The sequence below is a fragment of the Temnothorax curvispinosus genome, unplaced genomic scaffold, assembly GCF_003070985.1.
Source record: "Temnothorax curvispinosus isolate PA1 unplaced genomic scaffold, ASM307098v1 QBEX01010269.1, whole genome shotgun sequence".
NCBI classification, from domain to species: domain Eukaryota; kingdom Metazoa; phylum Arthropoda; class Insecta; order Hymenoptera; family Formicidae; genus Temnothorax; species Temnothorax curvispinosus.
The window spans coordinates 158,574-174,965 of record NW_020220049.1 but is presented as its reverse complement, the minus strand read 5'-3'; the positions used below and the strand labels follow the sequence as shown (position 1 = coordinate 174,965).

Genomic DNA, 16,392 nt, shown 5'->3' with positions numbered 1-16,392 from the left:
TACTTCCAAGAGACTTTCCTCTAAACGTTAGGTTGATAAGAAATTATATATAAGTTCCTTCGATTGCTTTCAGATAGCTACTTGAATTGTGGTCCACTTAACGCTACAAGTGCTTCGGAGCATTCTTTTTCTCCTTTCTTTTAATGAAGAAAGAAGTAGAACGCTTCAAAGCATTTGTCAGCATCAAATGAATTACAGCCGATAATGCACGTCTGAAATTTCATTGTTCTTTATATTCTCTGCAGAGAAAAATTGTGCAAGGCCTCAGGTACGCGGATGAACAGGCAAAGCGTACTCAACCTCCGCCGGACATACCGGGAGGCCCGTATCACAAAACTTCGCAAATTTACTACTACCTCCGAGATGCGAGACGTGAAGTTCAACAACCGATGTTGATTGCTGGCTCGAAGCAAATTGGTACAGAGTGAGTATAAATGTCAGCAAGTTTACATTTAAAAGAATTAAAATCAATACCTGTACATATGGAGTGTTTTTTGGTCACGTTTATCAGAATAATTGAAAAAATTGATTCATATATGGAAATTCTTTCATCAAATGAGCAAATTAGTGATCTATTGCTATTAGCGATATGTTAACTTTTAGGAAGAAGCCTCTTACCGACCAGAAATACATTACCCCGGGGAAAACTTATAATTTCTGAGTTCTGAACTTCTCAGAGTCTCAAGTCTAGCTGTTGGTTGCCTCGTGCTGCAAACACATTGATTAATATTGTTCAATGACAAGTTTGCTTAGCTACTGTACATAGAGAATAAATTAAACTGTTTTTTTCGTTTATTCAATTGTTAATTACACCCTCGAAATAAAATTGCACGTAAAATTATAAAAACCTTGGAAAGCGGTAAGTTGAAATAAAAAATGTATACATATTCTTTCTGATGTCTTACGAAATATCTATCGAGATATGATTAAATGCTATCGTGGTTGAGAATTTAAATACACCGCGAGATAAGGGATTTCATCGTCGTTCATGGTTAAAGTAATTTAATTTTTATTCATTAACAATACATAAATTAATAACGGACAGGAATGTACTCGTATACAGATGTGCTGCGTACAGCAGATACATGTACATGCATATACATATATAAGCCATCTCTCATAGATAATTATGATACATTATTACATACATACAAGGCTAAACGCTTTCGTAAAATACACAGTGGGACTAAAATAATATTGACACCAATACATTTGTACAGTTTCACAGTCAGTAGTTATAATGTGATATCTAACAACTGCAGTACCTCAAGTACTGATTCTAATACCTGATTCTAATTCGACAACAACAGTCATAGCGAGCGCAAAGCGTCGCCCGTAAACAATCACCTGGACGGGGAAGAAGGAGGGGAAGGAGGCGGAAGTAAATTTTCCGGTAATGATTCAATAGGGGATTTGATTCTGATAATACTGTATCATATCGTAAGTTTTCGTACGGAAGTTGAGGTAGCTATTACGTATTACATTGATCATAAAGATCGCCGCGTCACGATCGGTGGCGGTCGGCACAAACCGGCTGCGTAGGAGCTTGATAGTCTGTCCGCGGAAGCACGGTAATCCCGTGTCGAGCATGAGGGAGACGAGGGAGATGATGGCTTCCTGGTAGGGCCTACAAGATAAAGAAGATTCAAAAATGCATTTAAGTGACTATTCAGTAGTATGAATGATTCTAAATAGCCTTTATATGCGTTAATATCCGAATGTAAACTTTTTTGTTTTATTATTGCGATATATAGAATGTAGTGCGAATGCAAACACTTGAAATGATATTGTTGAAATAACGCTCACCTAACTGCGAGGAAGGCCTGCACGCACAGTTCCACGAACCAGCGGAACGGCGCAGCTTCCATTTTGCCGCCCATCACGAGGACCATCTCGTCAGTGAGCTTGATATCGGGCTCAAAGCCCAAATTACCGCCAGGCGAGCTCTCGAACATGAAGCCAAAGTCAATGTGTATGATATGACCCTGAGTGTCTATCATGATATTGCCGTTGTGACGGTCCTTTATCTGCAGGAGGTAGGTGATTACGCTGTAAGCCGCCATCGACTTGACGAAGTTACGACGAACGTTTTGGAACTCCTTGGTCGTCTCGTCGCCGTGTTGCGTGATGAAGTATTGATACATGTCGCTGTCTGTTGTACGGCCGAGTTGATCCCTTGACGTTGCATGCGGCACACATTCTATCACGCCACACTGATAACACATAAATATAGATATATAATTATATATACATAGATATATAATCATAAATGAAATATCAAAGTGTACCGTTATGATAAATCAGTATCTATCTTACCCCGGGAGCTGTAGCTACCACTCTGTAGGGAAACAGGAAGAGATTCAGCCCCACCTTCTGGAATACGTTCTTAAAAATGCTGATCACTTGCAGGGCGAGCATGTCTTGTCTGACGTCGTCGCCGACTTTAAAAATAGCGGCCTGCCATGTCTGCTCTTCCGTTTCTCTCTTGTTCTCGACTTTCCCGTTGGTCGACACCGCTAGCGCGATATTCTCGAGCTCGTTGATGCCGTACTTCTGTACTTTGAAGCGCGCTAAGAACGGCGCCTTAGCAGCACTGTAATTATAGGATAATTGCATAATATTTTTCATATTCCATAATATATACATCGTTGTCTTTTTAAATTATGCTAAATCGTACCTTTGCATAGGAGTGCCACTCTGATAATCTATATCGATGACCATCGCCTCGGGATTCGACGGCAGATAGCAACCAGGTTGTACTTTGACCCTAGCTAAAGCATCCAAGCACGCGGCTTTGCGTTCCGGCCCTTTGGGATACGGCCGGATTTCGCCCGAGATGTTAGTGATCTTCTCGAAAAAGTCGAACTCCCTCTCGTAGAATTGTTTCGCCGGGCCGGACAGGGCGTTCAGAATATTCTTCGTCAACGAATCTAAGACGTCGTACAGCACTGGATCTTTCACCTGCTTATCCTCGTCCATGTATACATTAGTGTGCATGTTCCATATCAATTGATGTGCCACCACCTAAACCATGTCAAGCCAAAGCGATTACGATTCTTTACAATTTAATATTCAACTTAACTTTAGATCTTGCAATACGTATTACCTGTGATCGTTTAGCAATCTTCTTAATAAACTCGATTACATAGCCCATTGTGTCGTGACGGACAGCTTGCACTAGCTGGGGTATATAGAAAAGCACAGCGTCGGCTGGATAGCTGTCCAATACTTGCACTGCGTATTGCGCAGAGATGGGATGATGCGGGAATTGTCGCGAGAAAAACGCCAGCGCTTGAATCGGAGACACTCTCGCCCACGTTAACATATAAACTAACTGAAACAGAATCAAAATTTTTTTATAAAGATTTTTTATAAAGAGATGATTATCTCTAACTTCTACTTATTAATTGCATATTAATATTACAGATTATGGAAGTAAATGTTGAGTGGCTAATTTGTAAATTATTATTTATAAAACGTAAAGTTAAAAATCTCACTTCAGGTACATCGTTGAGAAGCGTATCCGTCGTAACGAGATACTGCAATGCTTCCGACACATGCATGACTATCACGGGTTTAAGGCGCACCAGGCCGCAAATCTCCTTGATGATGACTTCGTGATTCTTTAACCGCACCGGCAAGAATATGGCCAGAACAGGACTGATCTCCCACGCGAGTCGCGTATATTCTCGCCAGCGATCGTTCATCCCCTTGGCACGCCAGTCCGCGATACTTCCTTCTCCTTGCAACGCGAGTTCCGGTCTTCCGCTGGGATTACGCCAGACCTTGACAAGAAACGAGATTTTGACATTTAGAAGCCAATTCTCGTTATTGCGACAAATCATAGTTTCCTGTATATTTGTGACTCATTAAGAACTCACCAGTAACATTTCGATTTCAACCGCTAACAACTCGAGAATCAAATTTCTCTTTTTGATGTAATCTTTCACGAGAACATTGGCGTTTACAATTCGTTTGCTGCGATTGCTGCGTTTGCTCAATGTATTGGTACTGGTCGACATAGGCATGGTGTTCATCCATACGTTGCTGGACGATCTCGAGAAGTCGTTCGGCGTAGGAGCTAGCGTGGCAGCTAACGAACCAATTGTCTCGCTTGGAATCATCGCGGTTGTATAAGTTTGAGATGTCACGATCTCAAATTCGTTATCGGCCCCTGTCATCATTAAGTACTTTTTGTCGCTATGCATTACCTATGGAAATATATAAAATAGATTAATACTAAAATAAATTTCAGTATTTTAATGAAAAACAAAAGGAATAATTTTGTATAATTTCTATAAATAAAATCAGTATCTTAGTTTTTAATTTTTAACGTGCTGAGCTTACCTGCCAAAAGCGTATCAGCGTAACTATGTCTTCGCTAAGCTGGTCGATCTCTTGGGTCGGCAATTGACGTTCTCGGCAGAAGTAATCCAGACAATTGGAATAGATACGTTCTCGCAGGACATTCTTACTTAAAGTTCTGCAAAAATAGATCCAATTATTTATTTTCTGTCATAGTCGTTCACGCGATAATGAAGGACATATTACCTTGGTAAAACGTCACCTTGCAGCAGTACCAAGCCGCATGAGAGAAGTTTAAAACGCACGCCAACCGCGGCGACGTGTCGAGTGATACCGGCTTCCTCGCCGGATGCACCGACAGTCATGGGTAACGAGCGATGCAGGAGTAGGGCGATCATATCGACCGTCTCCTGGCAACAATACTTGGCTGTCTCGACGAGCTCCACTATGAAGGTCACCCAGATATCGTGCGGTTTCACCTGTGGCGGATTAGGTCCGAGTTTGCAGCCCTCGTAGACCGCGAGCGGACTGACCTCCTCCTCGTTCGGTGCGAACAAGCCCATCCTCTTGTCAACGGTATACTGCCACGCGAGTAACATCTCTTGCAAAAATCGCAATTTCAAATCTGGCCGTACAGTTAGGATCCACTGCCAGCACTCGACCGCTGTGGTCATGGCTGCGGTCGTGAACAGTTCTATCTGCGAGCACGCGACCGAGTGTAACAACCGTCTATGTATACCTATAAGTGTGAAGTCTAATCAGCGCAAAAATTGAAGAGAAGCTTGCCAATAAATTACCTTACAAATTAATCGAAGATCTAAGATTACAACATTGACTAGTTCAAATTTACCAGGCATGGATATCAAAAGAGCGGTAGCGCGCCAAAGAGCTCCGCGATGAATGGTATCATCGCGATCCTGACAGGCGCGATGGACAGCCTCGATCAATCTCTCGACGACTTTGTCCCTACATTCTTCCAGAGTCACCTCCGCGGTTGGCGATTCGGTGCGTGCAAGGGCAAGCATACCCGCCACCTCGCCGGCGTGCCACGATCTCGTAGACATCATCGACAGCAGCCACGAACTCGCGCCCTTTACGGCGCGTGGTCTCTTATCCAACGAATTCGTCTGTTAAATATATCGCTTCGTCAATATAATTAATAGCGAGTACAGTTATCACTTACAATGCGTTAAATAGAAGAATGGTTAAGATAAAATCTAAAATAAAACGTTGTATGATACGCTTAAACATTGCTACGTACATTTGCTGGAACTATTGTGGGAATCGCGGTGTCCACGAATTCGAGAACCGAGTCAATGGCCAACGACAAACCAGAATGATGTCGCATGCCAGCAGACGGTATTTGATTGATGTACTCTTGTAAATGCGACCTGGTAGCTTGCGGCGCCCACTTCATGGCTTCCTGCACAATGCCCTTGCATCTCGCGGTAAAATCCTTCACGATAATCTGCAATTCGCGCGACGTCACGGCAACAGTTTTATTTTAACAAATAAAGCGTCAATAACATCATACCTCTCTTGCTTCAATAGTGTTCATCAACTCGATGCTATATGGCGTGCCGGGTATTCTTAAGCTAGGCGTTTCTTCATTTGGGTCGAGTTGTAACGAATACGATAAAATCTGCAATAGTCATGTAATAAATAAGTCAAGTATAGAATATACTAAAACAATAACTGTAAGGGCCGGTTGTTCCAACATATTGGTAAACTAACTAATAGTTAAATCATATATGTCTTTGTTTTTCCTTTAAATAAAACAAGGATAGACATATGATTTAACTATTAGTTAGTTTATCAATAAATTGGAACCGGCCCTAAGTATAATAAAATAAATAAATACCTGTAATATGTCCAACATACTCCAAAGGACTTTACAGTTCCACAATAGATGCGGGAAAGCGTCCACTAAAGCACTGAGGTATTTGTCTGCCACCCGCCTGATTTGCTTGTGCACGTGATTGAAGTGCACCAGCAGAAATTGCGCGTGATTCTCGAGCTCCTTCTCACGTTGCTCGTCCTTCGGTTTGCGCTGCATCACATCCTTGAATTTCGTAAATACGGAGTCCGCTACGCAGCATATGCACTGCCACATGCCGCTCTTGTCTTTTTGCAAATCGGTATCGCACAGGTACTGCATTATCGGTTGCAGACTCGGTTCAGGACTGTTAGCCACCCGTAAGGTCTCTGACCAATAAACGGAGAGCAAGTATGTGCACTGCGCGAACTGTAGCTTGGTCACGTATGCCGATATATCATTTGTACTGAAAAAAAATCACGGAAATTGTATAATAGATTCAAAAAATTCAGAAAAATATAGATATTTCGATAATAAAATTTACTTATAATTAGAAATAGATGTCACGCATTGAAATATAAAGCATTCTTCAGACAATTAATTAGATTGATTAGAAATCGGGAGACGTGGCGATTTAAAGTGAATCGTACCGGGTGCTTATCTTCAATATTTGACTCCGCAGCTCTTGTAGCTCATTCAACGAGACACTGTCGTTGCGCACCGCCGACGTATACTGCAATTCTCGCATCTCGAGACGCGCGCTGGTCTGAGAGATAAGGTAGGGTGACTTGACAGCGATCTCCTTGACGCCATCGTACCATTCAGGCGGCCACAATCTCGAGGGATGATCCGCGGCGAAGCCCATTATAACGCAGTACAACCAAAAGTCCTTGAACAGCTTCAGAAGTCGTTTCTGCGGATGTCTGATCGGTGGTAGACGTCGCACCAATATCGCGATCACGGGGATGAGTACTCCTAGATTTCCAGCGCTACTAGCTGCTTTCTGTGAAACACAATATAAAATAATGCTTTTTATCCAATTACTGCTGACGTTTTGTCAAGATTATTGGTTTTAAGCGATCTTACCGTCGCAACGATACTATTCGGCATCTTGTCGCTGGCGCGTTTACCCTCGAGGCCCAACTGCACGAACAGTTCCAGAAGATGCAGCAGCAAGTCGTCCAACTCCGATTCGCCCTGTAGATTTGCCGCTATGTTCGCCAGGGCGTTTGTAACCGCCTTGGAAACATGGCAGTATTGTTTCCGATCGTCGTTCGCGGCGTACGTTGCTGTACTCGACCCCAACGACATGGAGAACATCTGCATAATCCCTTCATAAATCTGCGTAACAATGATAATATAATAATCCGAAGAATGTAACAAATAATTCTTAATATTCTGAATGAGTGTTGCCTCGCACACCTTTGGTTCGCACTTGGCAATGATCATGCAGCCCAATTGATCCACTATGAGGAAGTCGAGGTCGCTGGGAGTGCGGCAGAAAAGCTGCTGGAAAAACGGAAAGATCGTGCGCATCGTCTTCGGGGTGTCCTTCAGCGCCACGGCGACGTGGCCCAACATGATCACGATGTTCTTCGATACCACTTCGTTTTTTAATTTCTCATCGCTCTCGCTGAAACCAATAAGTTAAAATTGCAACCTTCCTTCGCATTACCTGCGCTGATTGTAGAAAAATTGTAAACGTTGACAAACTCTTTCGATGAAACGTACCCATCGGATATGTCCGCGGTGTATAATCTGTTCGAGACACTGGCCACGAGCGCTGGGACGCAGTCCGGATTCACAGAATGCGCAGCTTCCAGAGCGATGCAGAGGTTGCCGATGGCCGCGTCGCGAAGTTTCGCAAACGCCGTGTGCACCGACGATGTCGTCTGTTTCGAGTCGCTTATTTCCTTCCCTTGGACTGTGCAGACGTGTGCATATATATCACATTTATATCATACATGACAAACAATAATTTTATGATTAATCAAATTAATTATTAATATTATGTGATAAAGCTATTTTACCCAGCACTTTAAACTGATGTTCCTTCATGGAGTATTCACTGTGCTGTCGATATAGCTTCAAAAGAATTGGCGATGGCGCGATGAGGAAGTCCCGTAGGTAGTATATAGACGTGCTGGCTATGTTGGGAAATTTCTGCGCCAATTTTCCCAGTCCCTCGAGACAAACCAACAGCAACGGCATGTGCGCCAGCACGAGCTTGGGCCCGTGATTGGAATTAATCTTCTCCACGAGTCGTCCGCACAAACTATCCGCACCTGAGAATTAATGTACAAGGTTTTCTGCATAAAAATATGAATATATAAGTGTATATATATTTTATAGAAATATAATTGCAACGCTTTGACTGCTGTAAAATTATCAATTGGTTATTTAAATGCAGCACATGTAAAGATGCTTTGTAAGTGTCGCTCCGTGCGTAAAAATCTGCATATATAAAAAACGTTATTTTGAAAAATTAACATGAGAAAATTCACAAGTCTTGGAGATCAACAATTTATCTACAACATCAATTTAAAATTAATTAAAAATACTGTAAAAAGAAGCAAATTGTTATAGCAAAGACATTTGTTAATAATTATTAATGGCAAGCATGTTAACGAGGATGTACACGAGAACACACACGGGTAACTCAATATACCCTTGCCGATCAGCATTGAACTGATATCTGCGAACAGCGCGGACAAATCATATTCGCCGGGTACTGGAAAAATAACGTGAGAGCTTTAAAAGATCTGTGTGCTTGGACGGGTGTCGCGATCGAAACAGACATTGATATCTCGCGGTCACACTGGTGCATGCATTTAGAGTCACGAGCACAGTCACGAAAAACTCCTCTACAGTGTACAGATTATTTACTCTCGTGAACTATAGTAGTGCTCCTAATTTTAGTAAAGAGATGCTTCCGCGGCTCACGATCTCTGTTTCGTCAGCGACAAATGGACGTCACCTCACCTGTTTCATCACCGATCGCCCAGACTAGCAGGTCCACGCACGCGGAGTTGGCCATCACGTTCACCTTAAAGCGATTCACAGTCCGGAAATTTGTGTCGATGTCTTCACGCTCGCTCGCGTCGTGCTGCCGCGATTGCAGCTCCGTTTGACCCGAGAGAAACAGACCCTTGACGAATTCCTGCACGTCCCTCGTGAACGGAGCCGGTAAGTCGCGCTGATTTTGCAGCAGCTCGCGCAACAAAGCTACCATAACGAGATTCATCGTCTCGCTGAACGTACGATACGGGAAAATGTGTACTTGGCCGGAACTGTACACCTGAAAATTAATGCAAAACCAATTAGTATTACATGTAAGTATAGATACAAATATAATATGTAATGTGAAACTTACTTGCTGTGCCTCTTCATCCAGAAACGTCAGGATCTCCTTGGTAAGTAATTTTTTGGCCAAAGCCAGCACACTCTGTAAATGCACCACGGTAAACTGCATCCCGGCCCTTCTCTCGGGGCTCTCGTTGCAACGCATCTGCGGGAACTGATTGAAACTCGATCCGTAACGGCTGAAGAAATACGTCGTCGGATCGTACGGCACCGACAGGAAGGACTGCAGCGACGGTCTCTTGCCGCAGTGATAATCGTGACTCTCGTAGCCCGGCAACGAGTTGTCGATACAAGAATTAAAATTGCCACTCAGAGATCGCGGGATTATGGGCCTGAAGTTCGAGAAGCTGTGCTGTTTCTTATCGGGCATCAAGCGAATTTCCGCGCTGCTTGCCGGCGAGGGCGTATCGCGCCGTGGAAAGATACGGCAGAGCAACGGCGGATCCGTACACGCGAAGCGACCCATGGATCTTGCCAGACCGATCAGCACCGGGACCAGGCACTTGCATAGCGATACTAAAACAATACGTAATGTCAGAATTAAAAAGTTCTTACTTTCATTGGACAACATGCCTTAAGAAAGAACAGCCTGATGACATTTATAAAAATTTACTAATCGATCTATCACTTACTTTTCGCTTGCAATCCCCTATTGCTATTTTGATCCTTGTATCCACGTATCAGATTGGTCAGAACGGCGAGTATCTCGACCTGGGTCGAGATGATCTCTTCTCGCGCCGGTTCGCACCTGGCCGCCACATCGCTCAGCAGGGTGTTCAGGCAGAAGCTGAATCGTTCCGCGACCGGAACCCGTTCGGCGAGCGAAACTTTCACCTCGTCGCGCCACACCGCCTTTGGAAGACCGCGCAATAATCTCAATAGATACGGCAAAATTTTATCCCGGTGCTGGAGGCCGGATTCCAAAAAATAAATTCCCAATGCGATGGTCGCATCCTGACCTCTCTGATCCAGGCGGAATACACCCAGAGCGGAATCTTGTGGACATAACTTGTACAGCTTGGCTACCTGCGATTAGACATAAAAAATATTATTTTTAGATCCCGATAAAAGTTGCGTTAATCTAATTCCTTTAGTCATGAAAAGTCAAACAGGATAAGCTCTTTTAAAAGAAAAATAATCTTACAGAAAATATTTTAAATTATTGTATTTAATAACAATTTATAATTATAATTAATATTAATATTACGTATACATTTTAATAAAATAATATATATATATATATATATATATATAATTTCATATTTTTTATCATTATTTTATAAAGATTCATAATCTTATAAAGTATCGATTTCTTCCTACTACAATATTTTACAAATAACTGTACATTTATCATATAATCCTGATAAGTTACACTACGTAATTTCTTGAGTCTGTGTCTCTACGCCGCCGCAAAAATACATTGTTATTGTATTTTCTAAGATTTTTTTCATAGTCATTATGCAAGCTGCAATCGTAATTTTTTCACAAGACAGCAGCGTTAATTATCATGCATCGCACGTGACCCTGTAACAGACCTCAGAGTGACGCGATATCCTTCGGATTGTGTCATAACATGGAAATGTCAGGATGTCAGCTGACACTTCCTGTAATGTAATCCCGATAAAAACGACGGAGAAGGCGGAGGGCGATAGTTGTCCCGTGGTCGAAAAATTGACGTTCGATCGGAGGATTCTCTCGGGGAGTGGATTCAACTTACTTTTTCCCACGGCGTGGGCTTGATAGCGGCCAAACATCTCGCCAATTGTTGGACGGCGTTCGAGAAAAACAACCTCTCGTCCGCCACCATTTTGCCGATCGATTTCGCCACTCGCCACTGACACTACTGACAGACTGGAGCAATTCAGAGACGAACGTCACAAACGTCAGTAACGTCGTCTGCTAGAGTGCGTTCGTAAATTGCAGAAGCATTCAAACGGACCCGATTGATAGAAGTTGCAGCCAGTTCGGCAATAAAAAACAGACCTATAATCCTGATGTAATTCAAACCGAGCACCCCTATTGGTCGCTTGAGATACCGCTTCGGCAAACACGTGTTTCAATCTACTCGATCTACCGCGTTATCAAACTCGCGAAAGATTGAAATACAAATTATTGCAAAGCTATTCAACAAAATCAAAGATTCTCTCTTGTGTGAGATCACGACGCGCCTTTATGCATTTCGATAGTTAGTATTTATTGCCAGTACTTTTTTCAATAGCTTTCTAAGATATTCTGATGTCTTAAAACTTAAAATTGCGTCTTTCTCGAAATTACCCAGGATGGATCATTTTTCCTCTGTACCCTTCAAATAATTTATAAATTAAATTAACATTTTCAATAAATTTGAATTAATATCATTAAATTAACATTGCATAGATTTAAATTAATATCGCACTGACAATTACTTAATTTATTAATGTTATAAAATATCAACATAAGACAGACAGAATTATTAGGTAACATCTAAATGTCATATATGTTTCTCATATTTTTAATCGAATGCCTTAAATAATAAAATAAATGTTGCAATTAAATTTCTGCAATTGTGTTTTGAAATTTATTCATACAACCATATGTAATTATATATTCGTGTTTATCTTAAACATATAATTACCGCGTAGAAGATCTGTATAGCTTACTTGTTATATAAATTTCCTGAAGTGCGATTTTAATATGTTGTATAAAATAATACACGGAAATATTGTATAAAATATTTTATCAAATTAGCTACCTAAATATAGTTATATATATATATATAGCATCATGAAATCATACATATAATTAGGATGAAAAATCATTGCATCTATTTCTATGACAACAGTATATTTAAATACAATATTACATATTTAATTATAGCTAATATCGTACAGTTATGCTATGTAGCAAAAGTCATCCATTTTACAACTACGAACACATTTACAAGTGTTTTTATAAAAATTAAATATCCGAAAAACAGAAAATTTTAAATAATAAACTTATTTGAATAATAAATCGTGTGAAATATCGTAAGAAATGACGATATGTCAGGAGATCATACTTTTCACAAATTTTCGAACTTCAATTAACGTGCATTATATTAATTAAATCTCGAAATTACATATTATATATTATGCTAAAATAATTTATATAAATTTTTTTAGTAAATATAAAAAAATCCTTAATTTTTTATAATTTACTTAAATGGTTCGAACATTTATGTTAACAGACGTTTTAAAACAACAAACGTAATAAACTAAAGGTGTAATTTTAATGAAATAACAATTATAAAAATTTACTTTCCAAATGTTTTAGAACACATGCATTAACATATCTGAGACATGCGCCAATGTATCACGAACTCAAAAATGGATGAATCAATGCTTGCTCTGCGGTAATACGTGTCTTGTAATCTAGATCTAGAAGTTTCATCAATAGATTGTACGCTTCCTTGGGGTATTCGATATCTGGCGGTACCTTAAATAAGTTTTGTAGTAATTTTGAGACATTGCAAATAAAAAGCATTATACATTATTGAAGCAATAGGGAGGAAAATTAGACATTAAGGTTCTACTCTTGCGATAAAGGCAACAAAATGAGATTATGTCACTATTGACGAGGATTCTGCTATTTGTAATGACTTGAATTGTCTTGTCTTTTAACACATAAAAATCCAAGATTCAATCTATGATTATATCTACTTTCTCCTGCATTATTGCTTCGTAAAAAAATATTTAAAATATAAACGAGATATACCTTATGTATACTATTCTCTGTATCATACATCATAGTTTTGTTTCTTTGTTTTAACTTTAGGCACAAAGATATAATATCCACGCCTGGTAAATTTTCACTAAAGATAACTTTTTTACCTGAATCAAACAAAAAGAAAATAAATACTAAATATAATATACAAAATTAATAGAAATTAATGAAACAAAAGATATAAGAACTTCAATAAATAACTCATTTGTCATAATCGCAGTATGTATCAAAATACCTAATTTTTGTGCACACTTTTGTACTTCTTTAGAACCAAATATCGTTGTAATTTCCGCTAAAGCCGTACAGTCGTCGGGCGAACGGAAGAACGGTTGTGAACCACTGAGTATGCATAACATTATCACACCGCAAGCCCAGATATCAATCGCTGAAATTTTGCATTTGTCACTAGAAATACAACTTCGTTTTTCGCGTTATGCGAAAGTATTTCTTAATACCTGATGTTTGCAACAGATATTTCAATAACACCTCCGGAGCACGAAACCCAGGCGTGCCTGCACGATGTGCCAGTTGCTCTGGTCCTTTTAAACATGCCATGCACACTTTAGGTTTCCCGAAGCAAGGGCATTTGTTATTCGTATCTCTTTTAGCGGTAAAATCAGGTTGGAGGCTTACGTTATTCTGAAACAAATTACAGCAAGAGATGAGAAACGATTATTTTAACGCATGACCACTCGTATAAAACATTACTTTACTTCGTTAGGTCTCTTTCGCTTTGTACCGAATGTTTCAAGATTTGCTTCGCTCATTTTTCTCAGTTTCTCCACCTGGCACTCTTGTGCGAGGCCAAAGTCCACTAGCAAATATCTAAACAAAAATTGTATTGGATTGTAATTTTCTACGATTGTAAAAAAAAAAAAAAGTATTTTTTCCCTTTCGCCCAAATTTACCTTCTATTTATACGATCGTAGAGAAAGTTATTAGGTTTCACGTCCCTATGTATGACGTTAAATTTGTGAACTCTTCGTAAAGCAGTTAGTAGTGCTCTCATGTAATCCCTCGTTTCTTCAACAGTCATGTCTTGAACGTATTCCTAGTTATAATTATCACCGTGAGTAGTTTCGATATATTTTCGATGAACACAGATTCAAATATAAATTGGAAACTTACCGAGAACTTGTCGTGCCTCATATATGGCATTACGAATACCACCGAGCTGCGATGCCTCAAACACAATTCTAATCCAACGATGTAATCTTTCCCTCTGAAATATCACCAATGTCAGCTGATTCATATAAAACGACAGTACACTGCCTTTTCTAAAATTTAACCCTACCCTAATTGTTGCAAGTACTGCAATTCGCGTTTGATCCTATCGGGATGGCAGGTGGGAATCAATTGTTTCAACGCATACTTCTTACGTCCGTTGGAAGAAGATTTCAGGGTAGCCAGGAAGACAGAGCTGAACGCACCTTTTCCAACTTTACAATGCACATCGAACAGCTTGCTCACTATTGGGATTGACGTCGTGAGATTTGTACAGCCTGCTGGAACAGCACACGTCATTGTTAAATTTCGTACACATTTTTGTTACAAGATAAACAATGTCAAAATGTTTACTTCGCTAAGAACATTAATATACTATTTTAACATAACCAATCGAATAGAAGCGATATGCGAGTTTCAATTCTTGCGATTCAATCCACAAGTCTTGAAGATTTGTCAACAAAGCAACGCGTACAAAATGCGTGATAGATTGTGGCAAAAAGCCACGGCAAGAAAGACTTGAAAATTAATGCAAAACGATAACAGAACCCAACGATTTGAAAGTAACTGACATAACGATGATACTGCGTGTATATTTATACAACGTAATGTAAATGTATTTATGCAGCAAATAAGTTTAAAAAAAAAATAGCGATGATTTTCCCGGAGCAAGAGCGATACCGTCGTTGTCGCTCCCGTCCTGATACACGTCGTTGGACTCCATCCTGTCCCGTATTCCCGGAATATTTTTAGTTCGTCGTGTCGATCACGTTAACGTGCCATCGAATTCATTTTCTTCCGCGTTCGTGTCATTCACCGCTGTTGATTACTTTCTACTTAATCGTCGGCGCGCGACACAGCTGAGTATAACCTGAACCTGAACATAACCTTAAAAATTGGCGCCATATTCGCGCATTCGTAAACAGCAGGTGCGATAAAAGTCGATTTTCATGAGATTAAAGGTATTATTTTCATTTGTCGGCGAATTTTTCAAGCGCCATTTGATTGGCTACAAGACAGTAGCTGTAAAAATTAAAAAATGAAAAAAAATTCAAAGGTTTGTCGCGAGATAAATTTTTCGAATGCGCTAATTGGCTAGCGGCCAAAAGAATTTAATTTATAATTGTATGTTAATCTGTATGTAAATAACAAACAATAAACAATTCTCATGGTTCTATAATTTAATTATAATTTTAATAAAAAATTAAATATTTCTTATATTTTATTAAAATTCCAGACAGCACGCATGTTTAAAAGATGCCAAAAAAGATAGATATATTATTTGATTAATTGTTGAAATTAAGTCCAACCGACGCTATAATTTAAACTATAATTCAAACTATAGTTCCTTATTTCTAATTTAATCCTCTTATCACATATCAAACAACAAAATATATCCATAATTTTATTTAACAATATATATAATAATTCGTTGTCTCAAATCTATCATTTTTTAAATATATTAATAAACAGTAAAAGAATAAATCCACGTTAACAATTATTCAGATATTGCATGATAAGTTGATCATTTTGAAATTGTTCAAAAGATCGTTCGAAATCGAGACTTATAATTATATACTTGTAATTTTTCGAACTGAAATATTCCTTTATTGCGCACGCGATTGGTTGATTGCTCCTTAAAGTAATTAGTCCATAACGCGGTTATTCGAATCCATCCACGTAGCGTAGATTTTTGCGGAATCTCGCAAGAACCTGGACGGTCAGGCAATTAATTAAATTACTCGCGATAAGCTCGTATTTCACAATTCACAGAATTGTTTCGTAAGAATTTTGTTCTCGATAGATTCGTCGCGATGCATTTTTCGAGAGAGAAACTCCGCGAGAGTATAACATATTTGATATACGAAGATCACGCGAATAAGCTACAAATCAGTTATTCATTAGGATTTACAATATAAGTAATAATTTCATCCAGGACGATG

The 16,392-nt window shown here is 39.6% G+C and overlaps 3 protein-coding genes across 5 annotated transcripts in view; 1 reads left to right on the top strand and 2 right to left on the bottom strand.

The window, feature by feature from the left end:
• The window catches only part of LOC112459965 (NADH dehydrogenase [ubiquinone] 1 alpha subcomplex subunit 7-like), a 2,213-nt gene extending 1,420 nt beyond the window's left edge, over nt 1-793 (top strand). Inside the window, exons 2-3 of the mRNA XM_025024347.1 lie at nt 199-424; nt 604-793. Of these exons, the coding sequence (XP_024880115.1) occupies nt 199-424; nt 604-661 (284 nt within the window). The 3' untranslated portion in view covers nt 662-793. The remainder of the gene's footprint in view (nt 1-198; nt 425-603) is intronic.
• Nucleotides 794-985: 192 nt separating this feature from the next.
• LOC112459961 (phosphatidylinositol 4-kinase alpha) lies at nt 986-11,350 on the bottom strand. Of its 2 annotated transcripts, XM_025024341.1 has the most exons (23): nt 11,202-11,350; nt 10,117-10,510; nt 9,495-10,000; nt 9,104-9,419; nt 8,790-8,852; nt 8,152-8,406; nt 7,853-8,045; nt 7,544-7,754; nt 7,208-7,462; nt 6,772-7,124; nt 6,167-6,587; nt 5,840-5,947; nt 5,567-5,773; nt 5,156-5,432; nt 4,552-5,044; nt 4,348-4,483; nt 3,882-4,211; nt 3,498-3,785; nt 3,107-3,334; nt 2,678-3,024; nt 2,317-2,593; nt 1,807-2,213; nt 986-1,627 (listed from the first exon to the last, which is right to left on the bottom strand). In XM_025024341.1, exons 1-23 carry the CDS (start codon nt 11,289-11,291, stop codon nt 1,402-1,404), a joined length of 6,381 nt encoding a protein of 2,126 aa, XP_024880109.1. In that variant the 5' UTR covers nt 11,292-11,350; the 3' UTR covers nt 986-1,401. The 2 variants fall into 2 exon arrangements, with proteins under 2 accessions (XP_024880109.1, XP_024880110.1); XM_025024342.1 differs by lacking the exon at nt 8,790-8,852.
• A 979-nt stretch (nt 11,351-12,329) lies between these two features.
• LOC112459963 (cell division cycle 7-related protein kinase-like) lies at nt 12,330-15,343 on the bottom strand. 2 transcript variants are annotated; one of them, XM_025024344.1, is made up of 9 exons: nt 15,131-15,343; nt 14,520-14,730; nt 14,354-14,447; nt 14,134-14,276; nt 13,939-14,050; nt 13,681-13,864; nt 13,461-13,610; nt 13,217-13,332; nt 12,330-12,937 (listed from the first exon to the last, which is right to left on the bottom strand). In XM_025024344.1, exons 1-9 carry the CDS (start codon nt 15,171-15,173, stop codon nt 12,815-12,817), a joined length of 1,176 nt encoding a protein of 391 aa, XP_024880112.1. In that variant the 5' UTR covers nt 15,174-15,343; the 3' UTR covers nt 12,330-12,814. The 2 variants fall into 2 exon arrangements, with proteins under 2 accessions (XP_024880112.1, XP_024880113.1); XM_025024345.1 differs by having other exon boundaries at nt 14,520-14,727.
• Nucleotides 15,344-16,392: the final 1,049 nt, after the last annotated feature.

Excerpts from the sequence above, each read along its gene's own strand:
- LOC112459961 (XM_025024341.1), bottom strand. The coding sequence starts at position 11,291 with ATGGTGGCGGACGAGAGGTTGTTTTTCTCGAACGCCGTCCAACAATTG. Across the intron at positions 10,511-11,201 it reads AGCCCACGCCGTGGGAAAAA|GTAGCCAAGCTGTACAAGTT; the intron begins GTAAGTTGAATC and ends GTCTAATCGCAG. Across the intron at positions 7,125-7,207 it reads CGAATAGTATCGTTGCGACG|AAAGCAGCTAGTAGCGCTGG; the intron begins GTAAGATCGCTT and ends TGTGTTTCACAG.
- LOC112459963 (XM_025024344.1), bottom strand. The coding sequence starts at position 15,173 with ATGGAGTCCAACGACGTGTATCAGGACGGGAGCGACAACGACG. Across the intron at positions 14,051-14,133 it reads TACGATCGTATAAATAGAAG|ATATTTGCTAGTGGACTTTG; the intron begins GTAAATTTGGGC and ends ATTTTTGTTTAG. Across the intron at positions 12,938-13,216 it reads CAGAGAATAGTATACATAAG|GTACCGCCAGATATCGAATA; the intron begins GTATATCTCGTT and ends AACTTATTTAAG.